The following is a 17,284-nucleotide window of genomic DNA, read 5'->3' on the forward strand; positions in this document are numbered from 1 at the left end:
ACGTCGATTTGTGGTCAAAAAGAAAGCTGTTATTTGAGAGGTATGTTCATCTAATCTATCGTTTAATTTATCCCAATTTCCATGTGAATGTGAAAATATTTTTTCATTGTTACAGTAGCTAGGTTAAAGAGTAAGCTAGACCCTACAGCACATTCAGCATGTTATCTTTATATTGACATGAAATATGAAATGCCATGTTTTCTGATTTAATGACGGAGGTGTGTAAAGCGTTTTACAGATGTATATGTTCAATAGCTAAAGTGATATATATATATGGCCAACCTGTGTGTGAAATGGAAGGGTTTGTGCTGTGACTGTACTTTAAATCTTTACATGAGTTATTTATTAGCTCTTTATGTGTATTATTGGTCAGTCAGATCAATAAAATCTTCAAAGTTTTTATACCTTATTTGACATTTTAAATATGCAGAGGCAGGGCAAATTGCTCTTAGAAATGCATAAATTAGCTCTTAAAAATGTGTAACTGACTTTTCCTAAACAATTACTGATTTAAAAATGGATGTTATGTTAAAATAACCAGAGATTCCCAGAAACTGTAACAGGTTGAAATAGAACAGGAATAGAAAACTGTCAAATGTCAAAACAACAGTCTGATATTGAATACAAACATTTCAGTGAATGCTAACATGAGTTTAAGAATTCATTTATTCTACATGTGTAGATGTTGAAGCAAAGCAATGCGATATTTACACATTTTGATCATGTGCCATTCATAAAGGTTCTCCCGGTATCGCCACCCCACACTAGGTCTGTGCCCCGTCTTAGCCACCCCAGTAAACATGTCCTGGATACGCCACTGAGCAGTACAGCTACTGGATCTCCCTTGTCTCCGCTGTTAAACCATGATAAATGTGTGTTTTTCTTTGAGTTCTTTTCGCTCTTTGCATCACCAAACAACACTGCTCTAAGCATAGCCAAGCATATCTACATAGGCGGCAGCCAATGAGGATTCTCATCTTCGACGTTTATTGAAACACCGCGGGTCATGTGATTTCAACATGGTGACAGACATTGAGGGGGGAGACCTGTACCATGTATAATAAAACACTTTTTATAGAAAAATATGAGTACAGTCTTCATCTCATGTGTGTTCACCATTCAGATTACTCTTCACAAAAACACAGTTCATTTGTTAATGTGTAAAACTTTTTAAATTAGCTTTTTCCAAATTACTGAATGCACATTTAAATAACCACTAAAGAAAAGGGTGCAGCATTTCGTTTTAATTTCACACATGTAGCATTGCATAACATCTCAAGTATTCTTTTAACAAATGAATCTCTATAATGATTGGATCAGCCAGTGTCTATTTCCCCCACCTAAGAATGACAAATAAGTCATTGACAAATAAATGAGATCATTTCAGGGATTCACATTAGCTCCATACATTTGCAACATTTTCAAAGATCTTAAATGTTAGATAAATTACCTGAAAATCAACCTTTAGGCAATGCATGTGATGATCTCGTGGATCAAGAAAATTTTGCAGTGCATAGTGTCAAACAGGAGAGTGCTGTGGTAGTTTTTGACTATTTCGTGTTTTGGGAGTGTGGCAGCGGGGACATGGTCGAGCGTCTGTCCGGAGAGAGAGAAAGCGGTAAGGGTGCACACACCTGAGTTTGATAATGTCTAACACCTGTTTCTAGTTGCAGTAAGCAGTGGGGAGAACGATAAAGAGCGACCACACCAGAGACCGGGGGGAGAGAGTTCCAGACTGACAGACTGAAAAGTGCTGTGCCTAAGTGTTAAGCTGTAGAGCCATTTTGAGTTTTTGAAATTAAAGTCTTACCTTGAGTTTCAACCCCACATTTCCCATGTCCTCCTGTTCCCTGTCTACGAACTTCCTTACAGGGAGTAAATAAAATCAAAAGTGCCTTTTCCCCACTACAGTAAACCTCTGGTCTCTTAGTATTAGAATCAATAATGTCAGAAAAAAAATATTGTTCTGAGACTGTTTCAATAGGGAGACTGTTTATATTCAGTCTTTTTCATTTGTCTTCATACGCTATAACACATTAATACATTTTTTATTAATTGGATGTGTAAGTTGAAAACACCATTAACTGTCTGTGATTAGATAATACAGAGTATCTTACAGGACTCAAATAACCAGAGAGACAGAGTTTCATTATTTCATTTTTGTATATATAAATAAAAACACCATCTCACAGATTTTGTATAGACCAATAAAGTTGTTTTATTTCATACACCGTTGTTTATTTTTAGCATCCATTGAATATGTTGAATAAACTTAGCCACATAACTTGTTGTATCTGAAATGAAAAAAAAAAAACACACACATAGTTGAGGAAAACATTAGCTGGATGGTTAATGCACAGAGAGCATATGAACAATGACATGAGTGCACCATGTGCCCTGCTTGACCTGAAGCCAATCATTTCTCACCTATCTAATTCTTTATATACATCCATCTCACTCGTTGGCTTTAGATCCTAGAGAGAGAGAGAATCATGGAAGGCCAGAGATGTCTCAGATATATAGTTTGGCAGAGGTTTGATTTGGTTCATCTGCTAATATCACTAATGCAGTCATGGCAGTACAGAGAGGGCACGCACACACGCGCGCGCGCGCGCACACACACACACACACACACACACACACACACACACACACACACACACACACACACAATTACTCATTGCTCTGGCTGAGAAGGACTATAATAACTCACCATGTAGACTGAGCCTTGGGGAGGTGTCTGCTGGGAGGAGAGAGGAAGAGAAAGAGAGAAAGGAAGGAAGAAATAGATGTAATAATAGAGCACAGATGTATATACATGGGAGAGAAAGACATGGATAGATAGTGAGAGAAAGCAAGAAGAGATAGCAAAACAATTATTTAATAATACAGCAGAGGGAGAGGAAGAGAAACTGCATGTGAAGGAGGTGCTCTGCATTTCATTCACCTGTCTAAGATCGTCAGGGTTTTCATAGATGTTCTCCACCTCTCCAGAGTGGTGAGACAGTGATTGCTGCACACCTACATACACAAACACAGACACACGGTTTCACATCACACTGAATCAATTGTTTTGCCCTGTCCATCACAATCCTCCAGGCTGAACAGACAGCATTCAGATCTTTGATGGACAGACTGAGGGGTAAAATGGGGGGGGGGCTTACCTCCACGAGTGATGCAATATCCCTGTCTCCATAACAACACCCCAACAGCTATGGCAATCATGGGTATCAGAAATAGGAGGAATGAGAGGGTGGAAACATGGGATGCTTTTGAAACATCTTCTGCAGGGAGGAGTGTGACTGTGAGACAGACAGAAAAAGAAAAGCTAAGTTAGGTTACACATCAGTGACTGAGAAGTAGTGTGTGATTTTGAGCTGTAATGCAAAACTCACCTGCAGGTGGCAGTGTAGAGCCTGGAGAAACTGTTGTTCCTATACAATAGGGAAGGCATAAATAGGAAGTAATTGTTAGAAACATTTACAGTTTTTATGAAGATGTAATGGTTCTTGAACATGCAAGAGTCGCCACCATGATGCTAGGGAGTTGGGGGTAGTTTTAGCATGTAGCTATGTGGTTGCTTGGGTGTTTGGTAGTTGCTAGGTGGTTGCTAGGGTGTCCTGGGTGGTTACGTTCTGACCCAAGTCAAAAATGTAAATTTTCAAGTCCTTATTACATTCTACATTTACATTTAGTCTTTTAGCAGACGCTTTATTCCAAAGCGACACATAGCAAGCAATTTGTCAAACAAAGTTTAACAACATCTGCAGTATAGGACTGCCAAGTTCTCACAGTGGCTGGAGTAGTAAAGATGCTAGCACAGAAGAAAGAGACAAAAGGATTTTTTTTTTTTTTTTACATTAAGTGCAGGTTAAGTGCAGTAGTAAGTGCAGTTAGTGTGGGTTGGTTAAGTGCTCGCGGAACAGATTGTGTGGAGGTTGGAAGTTTATTCCACCACAGAGGAGCAGAAAAGTGAATGATCGTGAAATAGACTTTGAGCCTCTTTGTGATGGGACCACCAGGCCTCGCTCATTCATAGACCGCAGAGAGCGAGTTGGAGCATAGACCTGAAGAAGTGAATTGAAGAGGGTACGGTTCCATTGGCTGTCCTGAAAGCCAGAGTCAAAGCCTTAAACTTGATGTGGGCAGCTACAGGTAGCTAGTGGAGTGAAATCAAGAGTGGGGTGACTTGAGCCCTTTTTTGCTGATTGAAGACCATGCGCTGCTGCATTCTGGAGCATCTACAGTGGCTTAATTGTGTTAGCTGGAAGACCAGTCAACAGAGCATTGCAGTAGTCCAGTCTTGTAATTACCAGAACTTGGGCCAGGAGCTGTGTAGCATATTCAGACAGGAAAAGTCTGGTTTTCCTGATGTTGTAAAGCATGAATCTGCAAGACTGGGCAGTTGATGAGATGTGTGCAGTGAAATTAAGCTAGTCATCTACCACCACTGGGCTGTTGTGCTTGGTGTTTGTGAGATTGTGGTCAACAGATGGGTTAGCTGGGATCAAGAGGTGTTCGGTCTTGACAAGGTTGAACTGAAGGTGTCGTTCCTTCATCCAGGCCTAAATGTCTGAGAGGCAGGCAGAGATATGAGCAGAGACAGAAGGATCATCAGGCTGGAATGACAGGTAGAGCTACATATCATCTGCGTAGCAGTGATAGGAAAAGCCATGTGCCTTAGTGACCGATCCGAGTGATGTTGTGTACATCAAGAAGAGGAGGAGTCCAAGCACGGATCCTTGAGGAACCCCAGTGGTCAGCTGGTGTGTCTTGGACACCTCTCCTCTCCAGGAGACCTTGAACGATCTGCCAGTGAGATATGACTCAAACCATCCAAGAGCAGTTCCTGTGATGCCCAGGTCAGAGAGTGTGGACAGGAGGATCTTGTGGTTCACTGTGTCAAAGGTAGCAGACAAGTCAAGGAGGATGAGGACGAATGATTTGGAGTTAGCTCTCGCCAGTCGCAGGGTTTCAGCTACTGACACGAGGGTAGTCTCTGTTGAGTGCCCTTTTTTGAAGCTAGACCTATGTCTGTCGAGTAGGTTGTTCTGTGAGAGAAAAGCAGACAACTGGTTGAATACGACCCTCTCAAGAGTTTTAAACATGATGGGTATGAGAGAAATGTTTGTAGTTTGTAGTTGTCTACTACTGTGGGGTTATGTGTTGGTTTTTTAAGCAATGGGGTTATTCGAGCCTGCTTGAACATATTGGAAACGTTTCTAGTTGTGAGAGATACATTGATAATGTGTGTGAGTGTGGGTAAGATCGATGGAAAGGCAGCTTGCATAAGATGGGAGGGGATAGTGTCAAGTGGACAGTTGGTAGGATGGTTAGAAAGAAGCATTTTGGAGACCTCAGTCTCGGAGAGAGGAGAGAAATAGGAAAGTTCTAGTCCCTAGAAATGTCTCTAATGTATGTCTATGGAATTTTTTGGGCTGTTTGATTCTCTGTCAGGCAAAAATTTTGAAAATTAATAGCAAACCTTTCCTTAACAAGGTGCAAATTTGATGTATCATTTATGTCTGTAGTACAAGTGGAGCAGGCTGACTTACACACCAAAGTGTAATAGAGTGTAATAGAGTTAGGGGTTTGTTTAAATCTCTGACTCTAGGTATGAGCAGTTGCAATAGTGAGTGCCTTAGCAAGCACCACTTATAAATAAATGATACCCACAATCCAAAACATCTAAAAATGTCCTAGATAAGAAGGAACCACAGTGGCATAAAGCATGTACAAACACAGAAAGTGGATGGAACTAAGGAAGGATCCCAACAGCAGACATGATATATGTATACATGATAGTATTTAAAAATCCCCAAGAGTGTGTATTTGAAAGATGACGAAATGAACCACTGAAACAGGAAGAGTTATGAACAAAATATGGTTTCAGCTGAACGTTTTTGCATATGGTGAGGTGACATCATCCATGCAACAGTGAAGAGTGCCATTCATACTATGTACAGTATCCTTCTGGGTCTACTTTAATCAACGCATAACATCTGATTACAATTTTGTGGTTGAAACTAGTCACGACATAAAGTCTATTATTTCTTATCTCTGGCTTTAAGAATCTATCTGGGATAAATAGTGAAATGAACAAGAATGTACAAATTTATAGTCATCTATATACTGTATATATATATATATATATATATATATATATATATATATATATATATACGTAAAACATTTTAAGCTTTTTATCCATGCTTAAAAAAACATTATATTTAACACAAAACTGTGTAGAAGGTCTATTTTCTGCACCCAGCTGCTCCAGAGACTCAATAGCCATGTTTTAAATAATCCATCGTGATGGAGTTGGGTTTCATGAAATCGATTGGTTAAGGGACTGACACTTGATTGTTCTGTGTTATGGTATGTGACCTCTCTGGGGACCTACATGATTCCCCTAACCTAATGATCTTGTCATGCATTATGATAACTGGATTCACTGAAGCACAGCAGGCACACTGTCTGTCACACACACACACACACACACACACACACACAAACACAGTGGCGGATTTAGGCATGGGCGACATGGGCAGTTGCCCCCCCGGTCAACAACTTTGGGGGCGTGTTGAAGCGGGTTTCGCCCAGGGCACCATACAAGCTAGAACTGCTACTGCACACACACACACACGCACGTGCGCAAGCAGGTCATTCCTACAATTCGGTGGCATTTATGTCCCCAGTACAAGTGTGTGGTATTTATATTGTTTAATTTCCCCCAATTACAAGTTTGATAGGCTTGTTAAAAAGTATAAAGATGATTTCTAATGTTACACACTTCTGTTGGCTTAAAAGTTACATTTTAAATAATCCTTTTCAACTATTGCTCTGTGTCATTTCCTCATGACCTCAAAATTGCACGTCAAACATCTTTGACAAAAATAAGTGCTAAATCATTGGATTTCTATTTTTCCCCCCATACAATTAAGAGTTTAATACTACATTCTCTCACTAACATGTATTTATTTGTGGTAAATGTGTAATTTTAACACTGATGGTGGAGGTTTTTTGTCTGTCCCTTGATTTATTGTCCACCCTGATATGTCATGATACTATGACCTTTCATTGAAGATATACAGTATGTTGTGAAATGACATCACACAAACAGGAGGTGGGCATCAGCCATTCTGCAAAATTATTTTGAGTTACTTGAAGTTTTATTTATGTTTTCCTTTATTTTGTGGTGTTAGCCATATGTGGTAAAGCATAACATGTCCATCCTGTTATGGGAAGATATATGGGAAATTGGGAAATTTCAATATATTTATGCTAACAGAAATAAAATCATTAGTATATGTTTACAAATATGTTTGCTAGATATCAATCACAGACATGTAGTGGCTAATTTATCGACTGAATGTCCACCTTGTTTTTGGCCACCGTGTTATTTACCACCCTGATGCTGCCCATTTAACTGGATGGACATCTGAATTATTATTTTTATTTTATTTTATTTATTATTTTGTCACTTAGCTTGTCCAGTATGACTAATACAATCTTTAACATGTCCCTGTAATGATGAAACATGAAGATACTTGTAAAAGTATGTTTTATTTTTCAAAAGTTTCGAGGCCGAAATGCCACCAAATTGTAGGAATGACCCAAGCACACAATGGCCAGTTTCAGACTTTTAAATGTTAGATTCTGATACCTTGACTTGAAAGGGTTATGAGTAGAAAGGTAGAATGGCAGCCTCAGTCAGGTTTCACTTTCATTTTATGGAGAAAAATAGGCAATGAAAATGAATGGTGACTGGTGGCTGTCATTCTGCCTAAAATCTTCTTTTGCACTCCATGGAAGAAAGTAAGTCCTACAGGTTTGGAACAACATGAGGGAGACTAAATGATGACATAATGTTTGGGTGATCCACCCCCTTAAATGAAGGAATACTTATCACAAAAAATGATAAACATCAAATAGTGAGAGCCAAAAGGTAGATCAGCAACAAACTGTATAATCTGCTCTCACCTATATCGGCCATTGTGACAGTGAACATATATTCCACTTTATGTCCATTGTTCAGATAAAGAGTGCAAGTATATTGTCCAGCAGTCTCAGGAGTCACGGGAAGTGCTACAGAGGTCTTGATCCGACCCAAAACAGCAGTTGTCTGCAGAGAGCGATGGGGGTTCTGGACATGTGACCATTTTACCTCTTTAACCTGAGATAGTTCTGAGTACACACAGCTCAGATCCAGAGAAGTGCGGGATGACTTGGCGTTGCCTGAGGGTTAAACAGAGAGATAATGAGAGAGAAGAAATGAAAGCAGAAGTCAGCCAGGGAAGAGTTAAACTGATATATTCATTAAAAAGGCGGGTGTAGTCGGTCAGCTGTGGTTGACTGTGACTGATGTACACTGTCTCCTCAACCACAGAGCAGTATCAATCCTGGGCTAATTGAGCTCAACGGTTACCACGGTAATGCCACAGCCCACAGAGATGTCAGCGGCAACAGCCAGGTGTAATTACACAAAATGAGATCTACTAAAAACATTACATTAGAGAGAGGAGGAGGAGATATATATATAGAGAGAGAGAGAGAGAAAAGAGACAAAAGTATTAGAATCAAATGAGAAAAAAAGGAGAGCGGGAAGGACATGAAGAGAAAAGAGATTAAAGGCAGAATGAGATGAGATTAAGACAGGGGGAGAAAGATGAAAATTTGGACAATGACTGATTGACTACTGCATGCCGGTCTTCTGTGATTGGTACAACAGCCTGTGTAATTATAAAATGAATCCAAGATCAATGATGCAAAGACATGCATCATTACGAGTTGGTGAATGAGTGTGGTTATGTGTACTAATTGATAATGAGTGTATGTTTAAACATGTGGTTGCAGAATGTGAAAACTCATTTGTGATATTTTTAATCAACACTTGATTTTGTTATTCTCTCTGTGTTTGTGTACTGTTTGTCTGTGGAGATCCACTACTAGATGGCTAAAGTATGTGGACACCTTTTTCTATTTGCTGTAATAGGTATGTATTACTCAGATGTATAGTCAACATATCACATGGGGAATCGGCATGCTGCTTTCGAATGTTCACATAACTTGAAATCGACCCAAAGTCTTTTTAGCAAGTCCATTCACTTGGCGGTCATCTTTGGAACACTCTCGGGCATGCTGCTCCTATCTACTTGAATGTGGAAAGACCGAAATCTCCAAATTGGTTGGTCAAGATTACAATCAAAGAACATATTTCAAATCAGCAGCAAAATCTTACAACACTGGTTTCATAAATTGTGATTCTTTACCTCAGATCACACTAAAAAGTGAAATTTTCCTGACATGTATAGCTAATGCGCATGCGCATACTCGAGTTGATTGATTCGATTGATCGATTGAGTTGAGGCGATGTCTGTATCTAAAAGGTGATTGGCTCTTTTACCTGTAAGGCGGGACTTCCTTTCTACATCAGTTAACCGTTGGGCATCCAAATTTCTCCCATTAATTTTAATAGAAGTGTTCCGTCTCTGCTAAATAGTCTCTGAATTGATCCCATACTGTCAGGTTACTGACAAGCACCATCCCCCATCAGACATTTTCGCAACAATTAAAATGGTTTACCTTTCCCTATGGCACTACTGATAGCACGTTACACAAGCAACCTCAAAGAAATGGGTTCTGGTCCTGTGAAAACGACAAAGTAATCATGTTCACGTAAACAATGATGAGTGTGATTTGGAGGGTGCACTTTTGCACTAAAATGACATTTTTACTCTGACGGTTAAGTTTAGAGATTGGGTTAGGGCGCATGTTTGTAAAACTATGCATTCCTATTGACTATGTTACAGCTCACTTTTGGCATCACCCTGTGGACATTTCACCTCAACAACACTTCCAGTATTGGCCACTGGGGTGCTGGTTCCAATTTCGGTTAGCACTGTCGATTTCAGCAGCAGCATGTTCAACCTCCTGTCACCCAATTTAAAGCAAAGTAGTTGTAGTTCTGTAACAAACATCTGTTTACATAAACAATATCAGTGCCATGTTATAAAAAAGTATTACCATTTAAAACACTCAGTCTGTTGCTTTGGCTGAAAGCCTTGTCATCCAGGAAGACCTCACACAAGTAAAGTCCTCCATCATTCATGGCTGGTCTTAACAGGAAGGAGAAGTTCCCAGCAGCCAGGGAGGTGGAGTTTATCAAATAAAGGTTGGATTTGGTCTGGTTGGTAAAACTAAGCCTCCAGCGGTCGAACTGGAATATGAGCTCCATCCCTGATGAATCAGGATGCTCCCAGTAGAGCAGCACATAGTCACCAGTGACAGGAGGACATTCTAGAGTGACCATTGAATGAGAGAGGGTTGCCAAAGACCTTGGGACCCCTGTAAAGGACACAGGGCAGGGGAGATTATAAAGGTAAAGTGACCAAAGGGGGAGACAAGAAGCTCAGTGGATATAAAGCAATACAAGGAAAAGTGAAAATTAGAAGTGAAAGAGCAAAGAGAAAAATAATAAAAGCCAAAAAATGGGTTGTGATACATGAATGGTATTGTTAATTTGGATTGATTCAGTCCACATTAATCTACTATGCTGCTAGTCACATTAGCCTCTTTGTTCATGAGACAGTCAAGCGAATAGAACATTATGAGTTTGAGGGCAAAGTCACATGGGGAGATATCAGCAAAAAGAGAGGCATGAAAATTAGGATTATGTTATTAGGAGCAGGGAAAGCTCTTCAGAAACATTCTCCACTCAGATTTAACAACCTTGATTAGCCATGTACTGTCACAACCATTGGTAAGTACAAACCATGTTTGCTTTTGGCAAATAGTTTAACTGAAATAGTCCATCAAATTGTTTTGGCTGTTCCCAGAGGAAATGTTGTTATTGCTCTTTCATCACTTGGGAGACTTAACAGAGTTCTTAATTGTGTTTCTTTGAAGTACCAACTTAATTTATGTTACTCCAAAAAAAAAATCTCAATTGAGATAATTGATAACATGCACAAGAGTACAGGGCTGTAAAATTAATGTGGATAGTATAGCTCATATAATTTAGTCTTGGAAGAATTTGCTGATAAATGTTTGATATCATATTGAAATCTCTGACTTTTGATTACAAATTTGATATTTTGACAAATCTCCTCTGAAACTCCAGAGACACATGTGAGATTAAACAATGTTCCAGATTCAGTACAAGCTAAGCTCAAACGACTGCATTTGTGGCATAATGTTGATTACCACAAAAATTATTTCGACACGTCCCTCATTTATTTAAAAAAAAAAAAGCCAAAAACCACAGTTACAGTAAGGCACTTACAATAGAAGTGGATGGGGCCAGTCCATAAACATTAAAATACACATTGTTTCAAAGGTATAGCCACAAGACGTAAACTTTGTGCATGTTAACATGATTTTAGTGTGATAAAATCGCTTACTAACCTTACCTGGATAAAATTATCTCCAATCTTACAACTTTGTTGCTATGACGATGCAACACAGGTAAACCCTGCAAGCACTTTATCACACCAAATTTATGTTAACGTGTAATAATGTTTAAGTTTTGTGGCTCTACTTTTGAAACAGTATGTATTTTAATGTTTTTGGACTGGCCCCATTCACTTCCTGTAAGTGCCTTACTTTAAATGTGATTTTTGCTTTTGCCTTTTTTTTTTTTTTTCCTATTTGTTTTTTTTTTAAAACAAGGCACAAGTTGAAAATATTTTCTGTGGTATCAACATTATACATCAAATGCTGTCCAATGACCTTCACTTGTATTGAACCTGGAGCATTCCTTTTCCTGGGGCTTTTTTCTCAGGAGAAACATCTGAGAAGCAGGAGACTTAAGTAAATGAAGATGAGCCCTTCATAGTCTGGTTGTTGTCTAGAAGACGAAAAAAAATATATTAACTAATCAAGACTCTATTACCATGTGTCACATCTGTAAAATTAAACACAGTCCTCTCTGAAAAAGAAAGGAGACAGCAAGAATAAGATAGATAGATAGAGAGAGAGAGAGAGAGAGAGAGAGAGAGAGAGAGAGAGAGAGAGAGAGTTAGATGCTGTTTATAATGAGGCTGAGATAAAGCCAAGTATTAAAATATTTAAAAAATATTCACCTTAAAGGGAAAGTTCACTCATCATTCACTCATCCTTATGTTGTTCCAAATCAGTATGACTTTCTTTCTTTCATGGAGCACAAAATGAGATGTTAGGTAAAATGTCTCAGTCACCATTCATTGCTTTATTTTTCCATACAGTGAAAGTCAATGGTGACTGTTGCTAAAACATAAAAAAAGTCATACAGGTTTGGAACAACGTGAAGGTGACTACATGAGAATTTTTCATTTTTGGTGATTTTGAGAGTAATCTAGATTCTGTTACATCCCTTTAGACCAAAAAGACAGTATTGGGAAAGCAACTTATCTGACTGGCGTGTTTTCGAGAAGTATCTCCAAATCTCACCATTCACTGTAACGTTCACCCTGTGCTCTGAGACAGACGTGCCACTGTTACCATGGACACAGATTCTGCAGGTATAGACTCCGCTGTCTTTAATAGTGATGCGAGGCAGCTTGCTGAGCAGACTGCCTGTGGCATGGCTGATTTCTGTGTGTAGCTGCTCACCCGAGGGAGACACCCACATTCCCCAGGCAACCACAGAAGGGGGAGACACCTGAGCTGTCAATCTCAGAGTACTGTCCACTGTGACAGGGGGTGTAGGAGTAACTGATACTGAGAGAGAGAGAAAGAGATAGGGAGAAAGTGCTTGGAGATTTCAGTAACATTTTCCACACTCAAACAAATAAATAAATAAAAATTCTGGCAAAATTAAGATTTAAACAAATGGTTTAAATAAGATTTATTCAAATATTCTTAACTTTGTTAAGTTAAATGAGTTCAGTTAATTCCAAAGCAAGTGTACAGTAGTTGCTTTACAATGTACCAATGTATATTGTTTAAAATGTCTGAATTTTGTTTAACATATTTTAAATGTTTTACTGCATTAATTTACTTAAATACTACATATTTCTTCTGAGTTTGTAATATGTACATTAAATAAAGACTATTAAGTTCAGTTTGATGGAAACTTGTCATTGAACTAAAATGCATAAACCTTAAAATCAGACTGAAATATCTTTTGAATGCATCAAGGTCATAATATTTGATCTTGGTTAATATTAATTTTGACTATACATAAAAGAAATTAACTTTTCCATTAAAGGGCAACAATATTTTCCTCCTGGATTTGATTTTCAGGGGCAGTGGCATTTTATACCTTTATAGGCCATTTTATTCTAACCAAATAAAATATATAAGGTGAAGTATAAGTTATGACATAATCCTTTTATGTCAAATACAAAAATCAATCAATCGAGTAACATGCATTTTCAATATGAATAACTAGATTGAGAATTTATGAACTCTTACCCATAAAATTCTATCAACATCAAACCATACTTTATACAATAATATGCATCATTAGGCTTAAAGAGAGGATGTGCCATTTTTGCTCAAAGCCCCTGTAAATTTCTGACCCTGCTACAAAGGTGAACTAAAAATAAACAATGGTATATTTATAGATTTACATTAAACAAGATTAATAAAGTATTGTTCATTGTTAGTTAATGATAACAAATGCATTAACAAATGTTAAAGGGAAAGTTTATTCAAAATTAAATTCTGTCATCATTCCCTCACCCTCATGTTGTTTCAAACCCGCATAACTTTCTTTCTTCTATGGAACATAATAGGAGCTTTTAGACAGAATGTTAGGACTGGCAAGCTCAGTCACCATTCACATTGTATGGCAACAGAGCAGCATCAACATTCTTCAAAAATTATTTTCTTGTAAATTATTATTCACTTAAGAAAAAAGTAATACATGTTTTGAACGTCATCTGGGTGAGTAAATTATGACATAATTTTTATTAACTTTTATAACTATTTGACGTATAGAATTCTATTGTAAGTGTCACCGAGAAATGAGACACATTGAGACAGGTAAAAAGAATGTGGTGTTGTTCTGTAGCTTGCACTCTACATTTAATCAGGCCAAGCAGAACAATCCTCTCCTGTAGCTTCTTGTAACCCTGTTTTATCACACAGGAGTACAGGCCTTGAGTGGATGCTGTAGCGTTGAAACTTAGTGAGGCATCGGCACAGATCTCAAAGGTTTCACCGCCAAACACTGCACTATTTTGTCTATCTGTCTGCCGCTGGTTACAATTGGCTGATATCAGATTTGACCAGGTATCCTTTCCTGCTGACATCACATTCCAGATAACCATTACAGAAGATGTGAGCGGCGAATCAAAGCAGGACAGGGTGACAGATGTGCCCTCACGTACCATGACCACATCGTTCCAAACATTTCCTAAACAGACCAGATTTCTTTATGCAAGATGAGTCAAAAACAGGTCACAGACTCTTTTCGTGAAAAGCATGACATTTTTATTATAAAATATTGTATACTCAAAAAATGTATTTTAAGATTTCAATTTCATTAAAAAATTCCATCAAACTGAATTGAGTAGTCTTTAACAAAGTAAAACTAAATATAAAAAATAATAATAAAAATAATAATGTTAAAAAAATAATATAAAAAAAACATAAAAAAAAATAATTTTAGTTTTATTCATTTAATTTTGTTAAACATTTTACAATTCAATTTGATGGAATTTTTTTTTTTTTTTTCTGAAATTGAATTTTCTAAATTGAAATGAGTAAATCTTAAAAATATGCTAAAATATCTTTTGAGTGATGGAATGTTTAACAAGAGAGGTTTTTGAGAAACTTCTCTCATGTTAAGTTTTAGTACAGTGTAAGCTGCAGTTATCAAACATTAATCAGCCCTGGAATATGAAACCCAATCCAATTTGCCTCTGTGGTGCATTTGGATAATACAGAATTCCCTTTAAGCGCTTCTAATCCCTAATGTATTTTTGATTCCATTTAATTGGTTATACTAAGAAATGTAACTTTCAAATTAAACTTTTTAAACCTTAAGTGAAGACAGAAATATTCCAGTGGTGCTGTACAAATGAGCTTGTTATCTACACTTAGATATATTAGATCAAACAAAAAACTGTGCTTGAATGATTTAAGGTACAACTGTTAATAACATTCCAGTAAGAACGCAATTATCCAGTTATTATTTAGTGATTGCTGTTATGGTATTATAACATGCTTATAACCTAGTAATATTGCCTAATAGCCTGTGATTGTGACTAAAGTTTTAACCTCCTGCAGACTGGATTATATCATACTAGAAGAAATTTCCATACCTTTATCTGCCTCAAATGGAGAGAAACATACGCCAGAACAAATGAGAATGAAAGCAAGAGAATGGCTTCCCATGGTGCTGTTACAAAGCAACATATTCCTACATTCCTCAGTGTGATATGTTTATGTTTGAGTTTATTAGCTAAAGTGCATCAGTAATATGTCTTCTTTTCATGCATTTGACCACAAGGACAAGGCAGGAAAAGAGCCTGACACTCAGAGCAGAGAACAACCATGTGACAGAAACTGATAAATAAAACAAATGTCAACTCACACCATCATCTTCAACACACACAAACATAAAACGGAAGTAGTATCACAAATATGGAGGCTGATAAAACAGAACACACACTTATTGACATGCAGCCTTATAATGATGGCAAGATAGGTCAGTTCCTGCAGTCGCAGAACACAGACAGTAGTACAACTTCTCGCTTTTACAAGGAATACATTTGACCAAAGTAACACTCTATCATAGGAAAAGCTGATAACAAGCCATAAAAGTGAACAGTGCGGACTATTAGCCCAGAGTGGACAGTGGGAATGTAATTATGTGTGAGAGAGAGCATTCGAGAACGGATTTTGCGATGTAATCAGAAACGGACCTAAGCTTAGGGCTAAATGTCTTTACATCCCTGTAAATGTCTTTAATTAAAGCTAACAGACTTATCAGCACCTCCAAGTCCCATTACCACCAGCACAGCTTCTAATCACCTCAGAGCAAAAGAATGAGAAAGGGTCTAAAGAATGAAGATAAAAGTGAATGAAGAAAACTGAAATGGAGAAAGGATGGTCGGCATAAATGAGCAGTGGGAAGAGAAACATCAGAGAGAACAAACTAGGGCAGAGCAAGTAATGAGAGTCATTCTGTACGTGTCATTCTGCCAGCGCAAACAATCAGACAGATACAGACAAAGAGAGAGAGAGAGAGAGAGACAGAGAGAGAGAGAGAGAGAGAGAGAGAGAGAGAGAGAGAGAGAGAGAGAGAGAGAGAGAGAGAGAATGGGTAAAAAGATAGATGCTTTAGCTATGATTTAATGGGGTGGCAGAAGTGACAGGCAATGAATCTACTGAGGTAGAGTCAATCACTTCTGGTCATTAGAACAGGTCTTTCAGGGTTTAGTTTTAGGGTACCTATTTTTACTCATGTTCTTTTCATTGTGATTGGATTTTGTTTCCCTTGTCAGGATAAAATGCCTTCCATAGGATATACAATGAACACAATCAAATGTTCAGTAAGAGATATGGACATACAAGATGTGCACTGTGCTGGTTTTGAGAACTAAAACGTCACAGAAGCAGCACAGGAGTTTCACAGATCATCTGTAAACTGCAGTAACTGACTGTAGTGTACGGATGATACCAACAGGGGGAGCACTGGAGCTGCTTCTGTGTGTTCACCAACAACTCGACTACTCGTAACTAACTTTCCCAAAATAATTTCTTATTCCTTTGCATCATTTGCAAGTCAATGAAACTACTTATCATGTTAAATAACTCGATCTCTGTGCTTAAATTGGAAACTGAATATCAGATACAAAGACAAAGAGAGTGATTTTTTTTGTCATAATTATGTTTCAGACAGCCAGTATTTTAATAAGGCATGTAAATGTATTCGTTTCGAATTAGGAGCGTGCGGCGTTAACAAATAACATAATGTTTTGCCTTTTTGAGAAGGTTATTTGTTTTACATAAAAGTTTATGACTAAAATTTTAAATAAGCAGTAAACCAGGCGTTTATTAATTTATTCATGACGAACAGAGGACACAGCGCATGCGCGCGATGACATGAGCTTCAATGAACCTAACCTAGGGACTGTTCAAATAACATAAGTCGTTAGTTATTTCATTCTTGATAACACCAAATAACATTTCAGTAGTCTGAAACTGTTAAAGTAGTGGTCAAAACGCTCAAGGACTTTGGAAAGTACCGGAGAGTTCAATGCTTTAAAAGGAGCGTGACGTCGACGTGACATCACAGTTTATGTCCAATGAGCGCAGCTCCTCTGATAGAGTTTCAACAGAGTGCAAAACC

At 37.9% G+C, this 17,284-nt stretch overlaps 1 protein-coding gene across 4 annotated transcripts; it reads right to left on the reverse strand.

The window, feature by feature from the left end:
- Window positions 1-2,101: 2,101 nt before the first annotated feature.
- LOC127452603 (uncharacterized) lies at window positions 2,102-15,417 on the reverse strand. 4 transcript variants are annotated; one of them, XM_051718199.1, is made up of 12 exons: window positions 15,252-15,417; window positions 14,009-14,341; window positions 12,430-12,699; window positions 11,894-11,929; window positions 10,027-10,347; window positions 7,984-8,238; window positions 3,396-3,434; window positions 3,165-3,302; window positions 2,948-3,021; window positions 2,714-2,743; window positions 2,428-2,474; window positions 2,102-2,294 (listed from the first exon to the last, which is right to left on the reverse strand). In XM_051718199.1, exons 1-12 carry the CDS (start codon window positions 15,343-15,345, stop codon window positions 2,273-2,275), a joined length of 1,659 nt encoding a protein of 552 aa, XP_051574159.1. In that variant the 5' UTR covers window positions 15,346-15,417; the 3' UTR covers window positions 2,102-2,272. The 4 variants fall into 4 exon arrangements, with proteins under 4 accessions (XP_051574159.1, XP_051574161.1, XP_051574160.1 ...); XM_051718200.1 differs by having other exon boundaries at window positions 2,104-2,294; window positions 2,714-2,740; XM_051718201.1 differs by lacking the exon at window positions 11,894-11,929.
- Window positions 15,418-17,284: the final 1,867 nt, after the last annotated feature.

This window comes from Myxocyprinus asiaticus, chromosome 15 (genome assembly GCF_019703515.2).
Source record: "Myxocyprinus asiaticus isolate MX2 ecotype Aquarium Trade chromosome 15, UBuf_Myxa_2, whole genome shotgun sequence".
Lineage (NCBI taxonomy): Eukaryota > Metazoa > Chordata > Actinopteri > Cypriniformes > Catostomidae > Myxocyprinus > Myxocyprinus asiaticus.